General features: G+C 34.4%; 5 protein-coding genes across 15 annotated transcripts; 1 reads left to right on the top strand and 4 right to left on the bottom strand.

Moving 5' to 3' along the window:
- Window positions 1-157: 157 nt before the first annotated feature.
- On the top strand, window positions 158-1,830 carry AT1G54217 (Ribosomal protein L18ae family). Of its 8 annotated transcripts, none has more exons than NM_001333638.1 (5): window positions 158-258; window positions 654-717; window positions 889-1,009; window positions 1,095-1,212; window positions 1,305-1,792. In NM_001333638.1, exons 2-5 carry the CDS (start codon window positions 708-710, stop codon window positions 1,365-1,367), a joined length of 312 nt encoding a protein of 103 aa, NP_001321219.1. In that variant the 5' UTR covers window positions 158-258; window positions 654-707; the 3' UTR covers window positions 1,368-1,792. The 8 variants fall into 8 exon arrangements, with proteins under 8 accessions (NP_001321219.1, NP_974022.1, NP_001321217.1 ...); NM_202293.2 differs by having other exon boundaries at window positions 164-258; window positions 892-1,009; NM_001333636.1 differs by having other exon boundaries at window positions 237-530; window positions 892-1,009.
- Window positions 1,831-1,982: 152 nt separating this feature from the next.
- Window positions 1,983-2,835, bottom strand: AT1G54215 (proline-rich family protein). The gene has a single exon (NM_148590.2). It carries the CDS (start codon window positions 2,593-2,595, stop codon window positions 2,086-2,088), a length of 510 nt encoding a protein of 169 aa, NP_683431.1. The 5' UTR covers window positions 2,596-2,835; the 3' UTR covers window positions 1,983-2,085.
- Window positions 2,836-3,071: 236 nt separating this feature from the next.
- Window positions 3,072-4,487, bottom strand: ATG12A (Ubiquitin-like superfamily protein). 3 transcript variants are annotated; one of them, NM_104299.3, is made up of 6 exons: window positions 4,396-4,482; window positions 4,204-4,262; window positions 3,995-4,063; window positions 3,845-3,907; window positions 3,663-3,752; window positions 3,072-3,426 (listed from the first exon to the last, which is right to left on the bottom strand). In NM_104299.3, the coding sequence occupies exons 1-5, from the start codon at window positions 4,433-4,435 to the stop codon at window positions 3,693-3,695; spliced, it is 291 nt and encodes a 96-aa protein (NP_175823.1). In that variant the 5' UTR covers window positions 4,436-4,482; the 3' UTR covers window positions 3,072-3,426; window positions 3,663-3,692. The 3 variants fall into 3 exon arrangements, with proteins under 3 accessions (NP_175823.1, NP_001185219.1, NP_001320241.1); NM_001333633.1 differs by lacking the exon at window positions 3,072-3,426 and having other exon boundaries at window positions 3,565-3,752; window positions 4,396-4,468; NM_001198290.1 differs by lacking the exons at window positions 3,845-3,907; window positions 3,995-4,063 and having other exon boundaries at window positions 3,098-3,426; window positions 4,396-4,487.
- A 3,867-nt stretch (window positions 4,488-8,354) lies between these two features.
- AT1G54200 (DNA mismatch repair Msh6-like protein) lies at window positions 8,355-10,248 on the bottom strand. The gene has a single exon (NM_104298.4). It carries the CDS (start codon window positions 9,856-9,858, stop codon window positions 8,758-8,760), a length of 1,101 nt encoding a protein of 366 aa, NP_175822.1. The 5' UTR covers window positions 9,859-10,248; the 3' UTR covers window positions 8,355-8,757.
- Window positions 10,249-15,475: 5,227 nt separating this feature from the next.
- On the bottom strand, window positions 15,476-18,545 carry BRX-LIKE3 (BREVIS RADIX-like 3). Of its 2 annotated transcripts, NM_104296.5 has the most exons (7): window positions 18,185-18,422; window positions 17,885-18,048; window positions 17,198-17,574; window positions 16,836-16,913; window positions 16,550-16,682; window positions 16,140-16,453; window positions 15,476-16,063 (listed from the first exon to the last, which is right to left on the bottom strand). In NM_104296.5, exons 2-7 carry the CDS (start codon window positions 18,014-18,016, stop codon window positions 15,985-15,987), a joined length of 1,113 nt encoding a protein of 370 aa, NP_175820.2. In that variant the 5' UTR covers window positions 18,017-18,048; window positions 18,185-18,422; the 3' UTR covers window positions 15,476-15,984. The 2 variants fall into 2 exon arrangements, with proteins under 2 accessions (NP_175820.2, NP_001154422.1); NM_001160950.2 differs by lacking the exon at window positions 16,836-16,913 and having other exon boundaries at window positions 15,477-16,063; window positions 18,185-18,545.
- Window positions 18,546-18,548: the final 3 nt, after the last annotated feature.

The following is an 18,548-nucleotide window of genomic DNA, read 5'->3' as shown; positions in this document are numbered from 1 at the left end:
AGTTATCTGATTAATTTATTCAGTTATTCACAGTTTTATGTTACACAGTTTTAAGTCTAAATCCATTAAAAATATCTTTTCAGCCATTATTATATCCCAAAAAAATCAATAAAAATCTTCAGCTAACTTCGTCGGAAACGAAATAAACAAATAATAAATAAAATAAAATTGAGAGGAACCAAAAAGAAAAAGAAAAAAACGTTAGACAACGAAAGCAAGAATCTCTCTTCCCGTCGGTCACGGTCGCGAATCTCTCAGGCAATCTTTCTCTCTTTCTCTTTCTCATTTTGTCTCTCTTTCTCTATCTCAGAGGCAAGTTTCTTTGAACAACTTTTCTGGTGATTTTTTTGTCCCTTTCTCGTTTGATTTTACTCTGAAAAATTCGTCCTTTTTCTCTCAGGATCAATAGTTTTTTCTTCTTAATCGCTTTCTTTTCCAGAACCCTCTCATCGTCTTAGGGTTTATATTAAGTTCGTTTTTTTTCATCTTCTGTATTGGATCATCATAATAATTTTTGGATATCGGAAAATGTAGCTTTTCTGAGATTTCTCCTGATTCTTATTAGCTGACATTTGAGAAAAAAAACTCAGCTTTGTCTTTTTTACATTTAATCATTTTTGTCTGAGACAATTTTCTGATTGAATGATGTTCAGGTTACTTGGTGAGAGGAAGTTTAATCGGCGCTACAAAATTGCACTTCTTTCGCCATGAATTCGAGTATGTTCACAAATTGTCCATTTCTCTTGTGACACCATTGTTTGTTTTTTATCTTTTACTATTTGAGTTCCTTGTGAATGTTGGACTCAGCTTTTTGTTTACATGATTCTTGTGACACCATTATTTGCTGTTTATCTCTTACTGTTTGTGAATGTTTGAATATGTTGTTAGCAGATTTAGAGGAACAAAAGAAAGGAAAGTATGTTCTAATCCGTGATGATGCTGAGGACTCTGAGTTAGGACAATTCTATAAGCCCCTTCCTTGCTTCGGTTTTGGAATCGGATGGTTCTCGTGAGTACTCACTCACTCTTTTTTCTTATTATTATCGAGGATATATTGTCTTGTTGAAGCAGAATCTTTTACCTCTTTATGTTAGGTTTCTTCTAGGATTCGTCTTCCCGTTTGCGTGGTACGTTGCTACATTTCTTTATTTGATCAGCTATTACCATAGAGATCCTCGGGAAAGATCTGGTCTTGCTGCCTCTGCTATAGCTGTGAGTTCTCGGATCCAAATGCATTTCGTTCTTAAAAGTGAGTAAAAGAGGATTTACCAACGTAATCTATTTTGCTTAAAAATTGTATGCAGGCTTTGATATTCTCTGTTGCACTTGTGATCACCGTGCTTGTGCTTGTTTTCTCGGGTCGCTAGGGTCTTGCTACAGATTGCATATTCTTTCTGAGTTTCAAAGGAAAACAGCTAGCTTCTAAGTCTGTTTCCACAACAAGTTAAAAAAACTTCAATTTGATGAAGAGAATTTCGGTTTCGAAGAGAGTGTACTGCTAGTCTTTTTAGAATCAAAATTTGGTTTGCTTTGTACATAAGTCAGTGTATACATTTAAACAATCGAAATGTGATATATAACTCTTGGAGATCTATGTATTGTAAGCCAGACAATAACCCTAGCCAAGGTTATGTACTTATGTCTGGTTCTTATCTTCCTTCTTCAAAGCTTTTTCTTTCTTTCTTATTGACCCTCAAGAAACAGAGAAAAGAATGGAACTAAGGGTAGAAGCTTTGACGATTAGGATTTGTATTGCCTCTATGTCGTGTTGTTTGAATCATCATCTCATCATCATCAATTATTTTATAAAAGCTGCACCTTGGAACCTCACATCCAAACATTGCGGAAAGAAGCCTTTTAAAGGACTATAACCGACGAAGATACTCGTGCAAACCAAACCATTTGGTGAATCAGATAGATCTTGGAAAGACAAACACATGAGATTTCTGAAACAATTTTATAAGAGAGTTAAAAAAAAAACTGCAGTTTCTTTCCTCCTAATACACTCTCATCTCTAATCTTCAATCTAATCAATGGCCTCAAATTAACAAAAGAGTTAATGTCAATCCACAAATGGTTACAATCTTAATTAGTGTCTTTCAAGCTGAGAAGCTGCTTTCTCTTGAAAACCAAGAATACAACAACAATAACCTGCAACATTGCTATTAACCCAACAAAGACTAGTCCCACCGTCTTCCCTTTGTTTAAACCATCTCTTTTCGGTTTCTCCGGAGACCGAGGAGGAGGAGGATGCCGCCGTGGCAGGTTCTTTTGGGGAGGCTTCGGAGGTGGTTGTGACCTCGGTGGTGGTTGAGGCGGCGGCGGAGAAGACAGAGGCTTAATCATATCCGTGACTGGAGGAGGCGGTGGAGGAATGCCTGTTTCGACGCTCATATTGACAGCTGGCGGAGGAGGTGGTGGTGGTGGAGGAGGAGGCGGCGGTGGAGGAGGAGGCGGTGGTGGTGGAGGAGGAGATTGTGGAAACAAAGGTGGGTCTTGTGATTGGACGAGGAGGAAACAATGAATGGTGAAAAACAGAGCGAGAATGAAAACATAGAGGCTCCGAGATCCGAAGAGAGATTGAAGAAAACCCATTTTTGATGAGATTGAATCAAAAAACGGTCTTCTTTGTCTTCGTCACCGAATGTGGCATCTGTAGAAAAAAGACATGACCTTGTCTCTGTTTTGTTCAAGTCTCCGTTTGAATCCAAGATTTTGTGACAAATTGAATTCAAAAGAGTCTCCAAAGAAAATGGATGTCACGATGGTTGATTGGTGGAACAATTGACCTAAGAAAATACTTTGAGAGAGGGTAAAATTTTCCCGGGAAAATTCAGAGGGAATAACGGATTAAGGCTAAATATGGTGAACATATAAAAGTTAGTTAATTTTCCGGGTAAGAAAAAGGTTTAGATTTTGCTAGTTAGTTATAATTCTAACAAATTGTTTATAAAAAAAAAATTAAAATACCAAAACTGTCCATTTGTTATATCCCAATTCCCAACAAAATCCTTTCATGGAAGAAGTACAAAATTTTTAACATATGATTTTAACTTATTGAGATAGTCCCACTGAACGTTATTTTAATAGAAAGAATAAACGTTTGTTCTATTTATTTATATTCTTTCAATTTACAAAGTGATAAACAATAAGCATAAGCATTGCATTGGCATAGATAACAAAGAGCAAGGCACAGATGAAATATGTTTAACGCTTCTTTGGAATCTCTGAGTACTGGAACAAGAGACTTTTGTTTAGCCGACGGAAAAATACAAAGACGAGACTAAAATCTAATGTTTTTGACGTTTGATATGGTCTTTATGTACATGTATATAGGGTAAAATTTTCAATTCCATTGCTTGGTTATGTACAGCAACTTTCATCTGAAAGGTCATCTTTCCAACAAAGCAAGCATCTAGCGCGAGCCTGAAACAATAAAGCTCAAGTTATAATCGACTTAATGGTGATACTCATATACCATGTCCTTTCACTCATCATCAGTTATGAAAAGATGTAACTTAGATTTTGGTTAAACTTCCAGAACTGAAGAAACTAGAAAGTTCAGTTGAAGTTCAATAGGAGAACACATCACATCAAAGTTTTGTAGATTATCTTTACCAGAGAAGAAAGAGAGTAACAGAAAAAGAAAATAATGTGCTTACACAGCTTTGAGAATTCTGTAGTCTTCAGTTTTAGCCCCATGCCATGGAACAAGCATAGTTAACCACCAGTTTACCATCAAATCCAAAGTTCTACACATACCAAACCAGCACCATGTAAGCAATAAGAAGACAAATTCAAAAGGTACTTGTGCACAAACAGTGATAAACAAACAAAGACTTACATTATAAAGATCAATGACTGATTCATCAGGGTTTGGCGAGAAAGCACTATTCACATAGACAAACTTACAAACAAAAGAGCAATGTCAGACCAAGATCATCGCATTCTAAACGATTCATACCAATAGAGGAGAAGCTGTGTTTTTTGTTACCAACGAATCAGAATGAAGCTGTCTTCTAAGAAAGTCAATCACTTTGGCAAATTTATCAGTCCCTGGAATCTATTTACACCAACATTCACAACACATAATGATCAAAAACTTAACAAGCAACGTTTAGCAAACATCTACACTCAAATTCTTCATCAAAACTAAAAGCCACCAAATTCAACATGAGAAGATCGATTATGGAAGATTAATACCTTGAACTTAGATTGTTTGAGTATAGGAGCACCTCCAGTAGCTCTTAGATGAACAACAACTGTCAGAGAAACAGAAACCCTAGAAAATATCAAAACGAAGTCCTACAAGAAATCTTCAACAGATATACGTAATTGAATCGATCAATTCATAGATTCCGTCGACACGACTGCCGAATTTCATCGGAGACTCACCTTTCCGAACAGAGCTCGGGGACGACGACTCCGTCGCCATTGATGGTTTTCGTAACTGAATGAAGAAGACGTTACTCTGATTTTTCCTCGCCTACTTGTACTTGGGAAAACAAATGAGGCTACATTTTGGGCTTTTAAAGCCCATGTTAGATTGGGTTTGAAATAAACTATTATCAGGCCTTTGAAACAATTTTGTTAAGGATAATAAACAAATTTCATATCAACTTTCTCTATCTGAATATCCACCAATTCTCTATCAAATTCTAATTTCATAACAACTTTTCTATTAGCTGAATCTGACACAAAATTTAGACGCTATAATAATGAGAATAACAATTTAAGTACTTGAACTATCATAGCCTTTGTGTCTGTAACACAACTTGTGGCATATGAAAGAAGGAAAGAAAAGACAAAATCAATAATTGTACAGATAGAGATGAATTTGGACTAATCAATCAACCAACAAACAGCAACAACTACTATTTTGTTGTCTTGATCTATCCAATGTTAATGCATCTGATATATAATCTAAATGTTGTTGTTGGATCTTTCTTGATGCAGCAATTATTGAAATTGCAAGTTAGGTCTAATGTCACGCGTGGAATAACCTAAATTATTAGGACAAATAATCTCGAGTACTGTGTCTAATGAAACAATATTGGGATCAATGTACAATACAGGGAGAGGAAGGTGAAGCTAAAGAGAAGTAGTTGATACGACGCCGTGTCGTCTTTGAGACAAAAAGCTGCAAGTCAGTGACTGACAACAATCATCGTCTTGGGCATCCAACAAAACATTCTTCTTTTTCTTTGTCATTTCTCGAGTTGTGCATTTTCCACATTTTCACATTTCCCTCTTTTTCTTTTAGAAAATATATTTTAAATATTATTTTCGTCAATTTATTACAAGTTGTAAGTTGTAAGTTGTAACAATTTCATCTTCTTTACTCAAAATTTTACTTTCTAACTATTTGAACCCGAATAAAAATGCTTTTTTAGATTTTAAGTTCATCTACTAATTAAGATAACACCGAACTGATCTAAACATAAAAAAAAATTTTGTTTAACTTAACTTATTTTGGGCAAATTTTCATGTAATATTTTGGTTTCCTTAAAGTTACTTTAGTTTTTGATTATATATAGTATCAATAAATTTGTACACCAAATATCAATTTTGATGTTGTTAAATTACTAAACTTATGATTAAAATAATTTAAACACATTAAAAAGCTTTAAAATTTGGTCTCACAATTTCGGCAAGGCTAAATTTTGAACATTCTTCTTGTGTAAAACTTTTAGTTCTCATACTTAAGTAGCAAACCCTTTACAAAAACCAAAAAAATAATAATAGTTATTTCAAAGAAAATAATGGAGCAAGAAAAAAATCTTAATGGAGCAAATTTTACTACTTCCTTTGCCAAATTTTTCTCGAGCTTATGGAGCCCACAGGTGACGTGAGGAAGGAAGATTATTACTGTATAGGGATCGGACAAAACAAAACAAAAAAAAGAAGGGGTTCACACGTGTGCACGCGCGACAACCACAAGACACAAACTGGCCACCCGTCACGTGCGGGCTAAAGTCATATCCACTTGTTTTGGTCTGTCCACGTGGTCTCTCTTTATTCGTTTCCTCTCATGTCTCTTTCATTTTCTCAATCAATTTCCCATTTTTTTCATTTAACTCAAAAACCATCACTAGCTATGTGCCTATATCAGATGTATGTCGGTTCGTAAATCGTAATACGCAAACGCACCATGTAGTTTTAAACACAATTTTGTATTTGTGATTATAAATAACGTGAGGTACATTATATTACACATATGAGTTATCTTTCATTTTCTGAAAACTATAGCGCCTATCAAAGTTATGAATTTGAAAGTGTTAGACCAGGTATTACTATTAATTTGTTTCATCCAATTTCTGATCTGATTAGATTAGTTATAGGTCAAAAACGACGAGTGTTTTTTTGGTAATAAAACAAAAAAGCCTCCAAAATCAATAAGTAGCACAATAGCAAATTTTCCACCATGCACTATTCTTCAACATATGCACATTTGGACATATATAGATATCTTGATTATTTTTTTTTATTTTTTTGCTTAATACACGTAAAACCTATAACATGTTTGGTCAATCTGATCCACCAAACAAACTGTTGATATCTATGCAGATTTAAAGATCCGCTATATATCAAAACCAAACCAATCGTCGTCTACATATTTTTGGAGCGCAACAACATTACATGTTCACATAGCTATGTTACTATGTATGTGGTTTACAATGAGTTAAGGCATTGGTGAGTGCATGAGAATGACGAGACGTCGTGCATGCAAGGTTGTTATGGAACATGGTATGCCCATTCACTCTTTATTATCAGATATACGTAAATTTATGGCATAGTTTTATATATGATACGTAGCTGTCTAATTGCTTTTATTGATTGACATGTTCACCAACTTCTTGCTTATAACTGCCCACCTGAAACTGAGAAATATAAATTTACATATATATATATATATATATATATATATAATATTTTTGCATTGATTTGTTAGATATTCAAAAGTTAAAAGATTATTGCAAATTAACCTCAATGGAAACATCGTTATAAGTAAAATTAGTATACCATGTCATATGGGATAAACTAATATGATACGATATTACTAAAATATCGTGTCATGGAGTAACATAACATGTTATTTGTTTAAAATACGGGTGAAATCAAAATCTTTTTAATAGACTACTAGTGCATAAATATATTTCATTGTTTCGAGTGTTTGCTCTGTAAATTTCGTCGTACCGGGATCATAATGGTTCCCATCATGGCATCATCCCAATAATTTCAGCATACGCAGATTCCCTATATATATATACGCAGCAGCCACACTTAAACATGAATTTATGACTAACTAATAAATCTGACTAAGTTTTTTCGTTGGTTTGATATATTGAGTAGTGCAAATCTAACTGTTTTTGTGAGCAACTTAAAAGAAGATCGTAAACCTAACTATGATGCATAAATAAAGAAAAATATTATTTGTTTTTTTTTTTGGTGAGAGGAAAATATGATTTGTTATGACTTATGCATGGTAATTCTTTGTTTTTAATATATAAGTGATCTTCCCATATGTGTTGCTACGAAAATATCCCTTTTTCTCTTCTTAATTGTTTTATATATACTTTAACAAAGTGTTTTGTTGTACTCTATAAAATAAGAATGTTTTAGTACCTTTATTAAATGTATCGTATCATTCTGCTATGATTAGGCGCGCTGTTACTAAACCTTTATGACTTTATATGTACAAATACGATGAATTCATATTTAGATTCCATGTTAATTAAGAACGCGCATTAATTTAAGATGCATTAGTATATAAAATATTTTGTTGAATTATATAAGCACACTCACGGAGTCACGGTAGGATGGTTTTCAAATATTAAGGAAAGGAAAGAGTGTATATTAGATTTTAGAAAGATTTATAAACGAAAATGATCATGCGTATAATCCAAATGTAATCTTAAAGTCGCAATTTGGACAAAAACAGGCCATGAAATCAAGAAAACAATAGAAAATAAAACGTTAGTAAAAAAGAGAAGAGGATCAAATAATTGGATACTCTTGTCCATGATATTTGAGACCATGTCTCTTTCACTCTTGTCCCCTATCTTACTGATGATCATAATTAGTAATTTAGTAACATCAAATCAAATATATTCTACTTTCCTTTCTTTTTTTTTATAATAAAGCAGCGTCAAAAAAAGTAATTCAACAAGAGCATTGGTTACTGAATTCCAATTTGGCGGAGATTGTGACTCGTTAAGTGGTTCGGGAGATTGAAAATGATATGGTTTAGTATATATTTTAAAATTTAACTCCATATTGTTTTTGGCAAAAAAAAAAAAAAATACATATCAATGATATAACCATTACCACCATCAGAAATATATAAAACATAAGTCCATATTGTTTTTGATTGGTCAGTATAACTCAATAAAACAATATAAGTAGAAACAAATAATGAAAATAGAAACCATAATACTATAAATATATTAATGGGTGGATCCCATCAGGTGACATGAAAAAAAAAAAATCAACTTCACATTGCTGTCCAAATTGATGACAAAGGTTAGAAAATCTGCCTTTTGCTTTTTTAATTTTCAACTCATCTTCAATGATCTTCTCTCTGGCGCTTCTTGATTTCAAAGTTGTATTTAATTTAGTACTTATCTATAATCAAATCTAAAGTAATTAGTAATACAAAACTCAGAAAATTTACTACTAGTAAAACACTATTAAGTCTATAACATATAACTCAGAAAATCGCTAATCCACCTCAAACCAAGTAATTAATTATTATAATCATCTAGAAATGATACGATTAGTGTTCAAGCGAGTTGTTTCGTAAACCGGAAGCTCCTCTCTATACCTATCGATTCCTATCGCCGACAAATTATCCAACTCGAACAGATCAGAGCTTGTGCAACTCAACGCATCATCATCGTCGTCTTCTTCATCGTCTTCGACGGAGACTTCAATGACTTCTTTATTCTTCTTCTGGTAACTTCTCAGAAGTTCTTTAGCTGCTTCGATTACACGACGATTCTCTTCCATGACTCGGTTCTCTAGAGTATGACGAATGGATTCATATTCACGTTCGTTGTTTCCGTACACTTTGTTGTTCTTGTTGTTGTACTTGGAGGAGTCTTCGTCGAAGATGACGTTGACGGGACAAAAACGTACGGATCTTTTCGATTTTTCGCTAGACGATGGCGTTTTGCTCAAGCAAGATCTGGAGAATGATGAAGCAGAGGAGCATGTAGTGGTTGATGACGCTGCGGCGGCGGCGGCGGTGGTGGAAGTGACGGTTGTGTTGATTTTGTTAAGTTTTTTAGTGTTTCCGGCGCCGGTGAATATGGAGTTAAGGAAAGTAGCGAGACGACCACCGGGAGAAATCGGTTGTTTCACTTTCTTCAAATCGCTATAAATCTTCAACGCTTTAGATTTCGTTTTGAGAAAGCTTCCATGTTCTTGTTTATTACTACTGTTAGGTCGGTGATTCTGAGGAGATCTTTCGAATCGTTCCACGGTGGTTCGTATCGGTTTAGGATGAGAAATCGCCGGCGAGGATTTAGATCGTCTGTAGAAATAATCAGACTCGGAAGACGAGAATCCGCTTGAGTCAGAGGAGCTTGAGCTTGAATGTTTGAAGAAAACAGGTTCTATGGTTTTAAGATTCTTGGATCTGTTGAAATCGTCGCGGCGGTTAGCAGAAACACGCGTGTCCTCGCGGTTCTGATGTTTGGTTTTTCTCATGGATGAGGAGTTAGTAGAGGAATCGTCGATGGAGCGGTAAATTTGGTCGAGGAGAGTAGAGGAGAAGGAAGGATGACGGTGGTCACGGCGGTTACGGAGACGGTGTTGGTGGTCTAGTGGTATGTTATAAGTATCCCAAGGATCCATTGAGAAGAAGAAGAAGTGATGATTCTTTATAGAGGAAGAAGGGAATGATAGTGTTGGGAATTTGGTGAAGAAGAAAGCTTGATGAGAATGATGAAGAAAGAGAGAAGAGGCACGCTTTGTTTCTTCTGTTTGATATGAGAGAGATGAGAGTAGTAGTAGTGTGTGTGTATGAGGAACAAGAAGAAGAAGAATTAAAGTGAAAGAGTCTTTATCAGCCAAAATAGTGTTATTGCCACGTGTTATTTTATTTACTGTTTTTGCGTAGGTGGAATTGGGTGCCAGACTGGAATAATATAGTTGTTGGCAACAACATTTCTATTTTTAATTTTGTCAGAAATATAAGTTTAATTTCTTTATTTTTCTCAATATATATGTAGTAGCTTTGTGGGAAAATAATTTACTTTCTGCATTTTTGTTTCCAGAAAAGTCAAAGCACAAAAATAAAACGTAATAAGTGCAATTTTTAGGAATATAGAAAAAAATTGATGTAGACAAAGAAAACGTTAAATTAAGTGAATTTTTTTTCCATATTTTTCTTATTCTATAATATTCATATTTATCGATGCGTATATATTTTCGTATACAACTCACACAGATAAATTACAAAATTTAGATCCAAGTTAAGATAAGTTGGTACTAGTATAAATAACTAGTAATTAACTTGTTATAAAACTTAGTCACTCCCATTAGCTATCACTACTTAGTTATAGTTAAAGTTTGGTTGTTTCTTATCTTCAGAAATATTATAAATACGATTGGTAATACAAAATTGTATAATTCTTTTAGTGGTAATGTTTATGTCTCTTGACAAGTCATTCTTTTTAAAAACAACAAAGAACAAAACTAAAGTACGTGTAATTTAATAACACGAAATAAACATAATCGTTGATTCATAACAGCAAATCAAATATTGATACTTGGGTCCATTACAGCTTTTCCTTTCTTAAATTTATATTCGTACGTAATGTTGATTACCAAATACTGGCATTAGTATTATACAACATTTACGAGTAGTTCCATACATATTTGTAAAACTCAACGACATCAATCCCATTGGCATGACTTTTAAGAATTTTAGATTTCTCTGGACAAATATATATTTAGTTCTTGAACCTCTTTCTGCTACAACTTTTTTTTTTCTTGATATTAACTGTATTGTAGTTGAAAGTTTAAAGTTAGTTCAATAATCTATATGATCACAATACACATTTCAAAAACTAATTGATGTACATTTTAAACAAAGAGGTAGAAACTCTAGTGTGTTATATGTATTGCAGGCAGTGAATATGTACAAATTGTAGGCCGTCTTGGATACAATCAAAAGATTCAAAACGGAAGCAATTTGTCAAACTTTGAAGAAAAAAGCTAGGGCAAAGAGACAAGAAAGTAATAAAGTATATATTTACAACCCTAGGACTATTATAGATATAGGACTTGCTTTTAGATTTTACATAAGTGAGCACACAAAAAAAAAATAATGCTGTGATGTGAAACAAAAATGGTTAAAAGAAAGACTTTAGACTTTAGAGAATGAATAGTCAAGTAATGCGGCTAAGACGCTCAATCACATAATTTGACCTAACACCAACACCCAAACACTTCTCATGAACAGAAATTATGTTGCAACCCACTACCTTGCCACACCGTTCTATTGCAATGTTTAGTTTTTTAAAAAAAGTTTATTAATTATATTAATGTTGTCATGTAATATACATTTATGTTTAGTAAACAGACATTGATCATGAACACTGATTTTATTATAGTCGGGGTATAAACCGGAATCTAAACTAATCTATCAATTTTTGCAAAGAACTTGATATTTTTTTTTTTCATTTTAAAACGACTAAATCGTTAGTCAAAATCACGGTAGAAAAAGACTCGAATATTAATATGGTTCTTATTAAGAAAAAGAATATTGATATGGTATATTTCTATTTATTCTAAAAAATGCGAGAAAGAAAAATTGTATACATAGGTTTTCTTTATTATTTTTTGCTAAGCTTACAAATATTATTATGAATAAACATTAAGAGAATACAAAAACGCATTATCTAGAATAATAATCATGGGAAAAAAAACATGGTTACACTAAAAACACATGGTACTTACAAAATGGAAATATAATCCAGTTACCGCATAAATTTCGAATGTGTATAGTCAAATAGTAACATATAGATTAACACACTCGATCATGTGAGTATTCAAAACTTTATCAACGATCGCAAAATTCAAAATTGATAATGTAGAAAAATTTACAAATACAACAAATTTAGCCATCCCACTTTGATTGTCTTCACTGTTAAAATCTCTATCCTGTCTTTTATTTCCGCAAAAGTAATTATTAATTTTCACCACATGATCATACTTTAAAATCATTCTATGTTCCCCAATTTCTTCCACCTTTATCGTTCCCTTTTCATATGTTAATTAAAATAATTGGTATTCTCTTATGCATTGATAATTATTGAAGTTGCCACATTAACTCGTACTTGATATATGGAGAAGCTCAAGGAGTCTATGTTAAGAGTAATTATGGCTTATTTTTGGGACAAGTATAAGGAAGTAAGTTCTATGTAAATCAAACGTGTATATATAGGCAAGACTTTTATCAACTTAGATAAAGTTGCTATAGAAGTAATTTTTTTCAATGAGTCTTTCGCATGTGATTACACCTAACGACCTAAAAGTATTTAAATACAGTTAGCTAACAGAAATAACATATTTTGTATCAAATGTGTATGTATTTTATTTATTTTTCTACTTTTAGCCGCAATCTCTTTTGTAAATTTAGTACTATGTCCGACCCCAATCTTTAATATAACAATTTAAAAACCTAATGAAACTAATGATACACCTTGCATGCGTTACGCGTATTCGTACTGTTTGCTTATAAATTTGTAAAAAATATTATACAAATTTTATCGACATTTGTACTTACTTAGTATTATTTCTTTTTCTGGTTGAGATACCTTTCTAGATTAAAATAAGTGGAAAATGGGAAGAATATTAATTAACGTAAATGAAAGCATGTTCAAAAAGTTAAATGGTGCTCATTTGCCAAATGATTACTCTCGTGGGATAAGTCTCAAGATTAGTGTTTTTTTAATGGGGCTGACATAAATTTAGAAACAGAGACAAATGAAAACTATTTGGGATGACTTAAGCTTTGATAAAGTATATATTTTGCATGAATTTAGAAAAAAATTGTTATGATTTTTTAAAAAAATCTCCACAACACAATTACTCAAACCATGGAACTAAATCCGACACAACCATTAGACCCACACACATTCAAAATAAAATAGACATACATAAAAGAAATGAGAAATTCATAAGCTTTTTCTTTTGGATGAGTTCTTCATAAGCTTTTTTAGATTTACTAGTTATTCTGTTAAAAAAACAAAACTAACTATTTGACAAATTTGGAAAATTCATTCAAATATATTAGTTTATATAAAATGATCGTCCCTTCGAATCGACGAAACTTCCCACTCATAACACCTTCTTTTTTAACCGGACCCATTCTCGTACACTTTTGCTGTTCTTCACTTTTACAACATTAATTAACTTTATTATTATATAAATTCGTATTCCTGTCTTAGATCAAACGAAACGATATTTAATTCTATACAAATCATATCATAAGATATGTGCTTAACGTGTATGAGTAACATAAATATGCTTAGAAAACGAGAACTTCATTAATATTTAGCAACTAGCATAAATATATGTATTACTAATTAATAAACTAAAAAAAATCATCAAATTTCTTCTATAAGTCAATAATATTTCTTCTATAAGTCTATTAGTATATTGGAAACACACAAAATTCTGAGTCGCAGAGCTTGCACGCATGTGTAGACTGCAGTTACAAGAAAATGACAGCTTCTCATCAAATCATATCGAGTTTTTGTGCATGCAGTAAAAGGAGATTCCATTTTATTCAACTTGAGAGAGATTTTATGAAAATTCATAAGAAAATTTCAGCAAGTTTAGAGTTTAGAATTAAGGATTTTAAGAGTTAAGGGGTCTTTAATTCCAAAACCAATGGTGACACTTTCTACTTTAGAATGAATTTAATAAATTCCAAGTGTATGACTTAATTTTCCATTTTAAGTTTAGTTTCATTAAGGAAGATAGGGGTCAAGTAGAGCCTAATTTTCCATCATTATATCCTAAGAAAAGACTTCATTATTTAAAGATAATGTCACCTAATCTAAGTCTAAACCCCCCCCCCCCCCCCCTAACTGATGAACCCTAGCTAGTCTATAGGCCTCTCAACCATTCTTGAGTAACATATAATTTATAAACTCAAAAAATCTTAGGAATCTTAATATACTCTGTAGTCAAATCCTTGACTCCAAGCTATAGTAATAATGAAGGTCGAATTAGTGATAACAACTAATGATTAATGAACCTTGGGAAAGATGAAAACAAAAAAGAGTATTAGTTACTCCAAATCACTCAATGGCAAGTACGCTAGAAGTCCATAGAGAAATCATTCACCAAACCGGTAAAAGAGAGATAACAAATAGGGACTTGATTATGATTCTATACCATTTTCTTAAACTAACTCTTAATTTTCCATTAACGTCAACAACACCATCAATTAGATTCTTGTTGGCATGTTGTCATAATCATTTAGTGTGCAAATAATATACAAAAGAAACCTTAGTAATCAAGAAAATAACCAAACTTATGGACTCATTTTCAAACGTTGTTAAGTTAAAAAGTGGTTCATATTCTTAGCGCAGAAGAAAGTTGGGTCAAGCTCAAGAACCAATGTTTCTTTATGAAAATCCGGGAGAGTATGAAAGAAATGTTTTGGGGATCCCAAGAAAAGAAGAAAAGCACACAAAAGAATGACACAGAACTCAAAGAAGAACAATGACAACACAATCTTTTCTATGAAACATCACTTAAAAACAACAGTAACTCTCACACCCCAAATCCCCAAAACCCTCTCATGGCGAAAAGAGAAAAAGAACAGGGTATTCTAAAAGAAGCACAACACTAAAACGACCAAGCACATGCTTTATAAGGTTCTCTTTCTGCTTTTCACAATGATTATGACTTAAACCAAAACTAGATTATGGCAATACGCGTTACCTTGTTTAAGAGAATTAAACTAGTTGTGTAATAGCCGGTAGAAGGTTAGAGTATACAAAAGCGATTCAAAGAAAACTGGGAGAACTGAGAGATTTATGCATTGAATAAAGAAATAAGGAGAGTTCGGCCGTTTCACAAGAAAAACAATATATTTTCTTTGGGCTCTCACTCAACAAGTTAGACTTTGTTGAGAAGTTTGCTCGCCAGTTAAGATGAATAAGGAGGCACGGACTTGAACTGGAGAAGGAGATGGAGCAACCCCAAGCCCAGCGTTACTACCAAGTCCAAGCCCCTTATGGTGTGCATTCGCCATTGGACCAGGCTCTGGCGAATGGAAGACGCCTTGAAACTGCATATGAGACGATTGGACTGGAGCAGAGTTAAAGCACCGTGAGGTGTTTGTCCAGCCATGTTGTAATGAGGAGAAGACTGAAGGCCTGAAAGATCTCTTGGTTGCCTGTCCATTGGGATGACATATACCCATTGGGGTTGTTGAAAGTCCACAAAACCCGTTGGGCCCCCTGTAGAGACTTGCTTGAATGGCTGGATTCCATATTTGAGTCCATTTGCGCTGGGATGAGAACTGCCTCCAGGCATCAGCACATAGCTATTGCCATTTAAAGGGTGAGCATATACTGCATGGGGATTCGGGGGACATAGACTGGAGAGAGGAACTGACGATATGGCATACCATTGGGAAAATGTGAAACATGAACCTGTGAATAAATCTGTGCCATCGGCGCCTGTGGCTGTTGCAACATTGGAGTTGTAGAGATGCAGGGGCATTATGGTATTCCATAAATTATCAAATCAGAAATGAATTGCTGAATATCGATCTATCTAATTAAATCTAACAAGAAGCAATAAAATTGAGAAGAAAGTCTTTGTTTAGCATTTGTTCAAGTAATCAAGTTATAACTAAAAAATGAAACCGAAAAGTCTTCTGTTGTTAATAAAAGTCTTCTGTTGTTGTTCTTTGTCTAATAGCTGCTCCACTTAAGTAAATCTATCATCAAGTCACAAGTATTGCTGTTGTATACGCGCTCTGTTTTGTTCCCACCATAACCTCGCATGTGTTTCCCCAAACTTGTCTCGGCTACATTACAAACATCGTCTCAGTGTTCAGAAAGAGAAGTATGTAATATAGCAGAATGGGTTCTTCAGTTATGTACCTGAATCGAACTCGCCTAAGCTCGCGATTTCCATCTGGTAAAGCTCTGATAGTAATATAGATACCAGGCTCATCTTGTTCTACCCATTCACTTTCCATGTCACTTGCGTTACTCACTGAGACCTCCTCGGATCGATCTACCGAGCTACTTCTAGCAGAACCATCGATAGATGATGTTTCAGTCTTGGTTCCGCTGATGCTAGAGAGCTTTGGGGTTGAAGCAAAACCAGAAGAGCCTGGAATATTGCGGTGAGGTCGCTCTCTTTCCAGCGGTGGAGTTACAGGACTGTCCTTCACGGACTGTATTTGTGAGCCCTGGCACACCATTGAATAACCGAAAGAGAGATATAACCCATAACGCTTTGGTTGTCAATTAATAGATTTGTGTGTTCAATAGTGAAATTGCATTACCCCATCTTCAGATACAGGAGGAGTTTGAAGCGGTACGCTCTGCTGATTGAACTGCACGTTGTATAACTCCATGACCTTCTCGAAATTCTCCACCCACCATTTTTGAGCTTGCCATTTATTAAACATCTCACGACTACAAGAAGTAACAATTTAAAAACATTACCATCTAGCTTCGAATCACCAAAACATCTTTTAGCTTAGCCACAAAGGGAAACAGGTCTAACGTGTAACACAAAAAAACTCAGCATCCGCAGAATACAAAAAAATCCCCAAGAGCTAGAGATACCAATTCTGGGGCCAAAATACCCATCCTTGACGGCACCACAACAGAAGCTGGTCTCGGTAATATGGAAACCTGGTGCTTCTTAATTTCAGCAATAGCATGAAAACCATTGCCAACGAAAGACTTGTTAAAGCTCAGGGTCATCTAGACTTCAATTGAATCAGAAACAATACAAGTGTTCTCAGTACAGTAGTCCCACAAATAATATCATCAACAATTGTACTACTCATGAGTGTTAAAAGAAGAAGAAAAAGAACCACTATTTCCAAATTCAGAACCTAACATGCCGTAACAAGACAGTAAAAGCAGATCAATGGGAAAACACAAAACATATATTCAGTTCAATATTGGCAAGAAACGATTACCTGAACCGAATTCTCTTAAGATCATTCCCTCCCTGAGGCAATGACACAAATGTGATGAGAACACCAGGCTCCACTTGAGCAACCCATTCCTTGACCTCATCATCCTCCATGAACACTATGGATTCTGTTCGACCACTCATAGACGTAGGTGTACCTTCTTCACTAGAAATCCCTTTTAACCTTGACTCCATTTCATTCCCCCAAATCTTAGGAGTTGAGGTTGCAGTCCCAGCTCTCTGGTATGAATAATGGAATCTTCCAGAATCTGAAGCAGCATCCGAATCAGCATAGTTTCGATTCTGATTCCGGTTTGTTGTCCCAGAACACGGTTTGCAGTTTTTGTATGCCCCTGAAGCCTTTACTGCCATGTCTTTTAGCTGAAATGAACAATAATTAGTTACTTACATACAAAAGACGCATGCTTTGACAAAAATTACAGATAAAAGAGTAACTGACAATTCATAGGAATAAATGTTTGAAGAATTATTCAAACTCAACCAAGAAAAGAAATATTGATTCAAGACTCAGAGTCAAGTCTCTACCAAACCATATGAGTCATGCTTTAACATGTTTTTTTTTGTTCTTAGCTCCCAAACAGAAACCAACAACGAAACTAGAATGGTCCCGCCATTTTCACTTGCAACCAAAACAATCCATGAAAGTGACTCAGCAGAAAGATTAATCTACCTGTGACGTCAGTGATTTAATCGCTTGCTTAGTCCTAGGGGTACCAATAACTCCGTGTTCTTCATCTTCTTCTCGAGTAGATCCGCCATTGTTGGTGTTAAGCTGCTTCGTGCAAGCTATACACGTCAGCATCTCTCACCTTCTCTTTTGACACTACTCGAACCCTATGAGATCAAACCAGAAACCCAAATCACATTTCAAGCAAAACCCAGAAGATCAAATCTAGAAATGAAGATACTTTAATACCCAAAAATCACAATTCTTGCACTGTGCAGATACAAAGAGGCAAAAAAGACGTACACTTGGAAGAGCTCCGAGATCACAGAAACGCAGCGATGAAGAGCTCAAATTGAAATGGGGTTAAATATGACCGTTACGCCAGAGACATAAATTAGGGTACACAGATCTGTATAGATCAAACCCATAAATTCGCATTTAACTCTGTCTCTGTCAGTCTCTCTCTCTCTCTTGCTGCTTCAAGCGACACAGAGAATGAGTGGGAGATAATGTCTGTATAAAGACAGAATCGATCTTTCTCTCGCTGTCTCTCTCTGTAGGAGAAGAAATACAAAGCTGAAGAAGAAGAATCTGCGGATTTGGGAAAAAAGTAATAAAAAGGCTTTGAGATTTGTTGGGCTTTTGAGTTCGTTGGACACTGCAAAAA

Source organism: Arabidopsis thaliana (assembly GCF_000001735.4).
Source record: "Arabidopsis thaliana chromosome 1 sequence".
In the NCBI taxonomy this organism is placed as follows: domain Eukaryota; kingdom Viridiplantae; phylum Streptophyta; class Magnoliopsida; order Brassicales; family Brassicaceae; genus Arabidopsis; species Arabidopsis thaliana.
The sequence above is the reverse complement of the archived record's forward strand: the minus strand, read 5'-3'. Positions and strand labels throughout refer to the sequence as shown.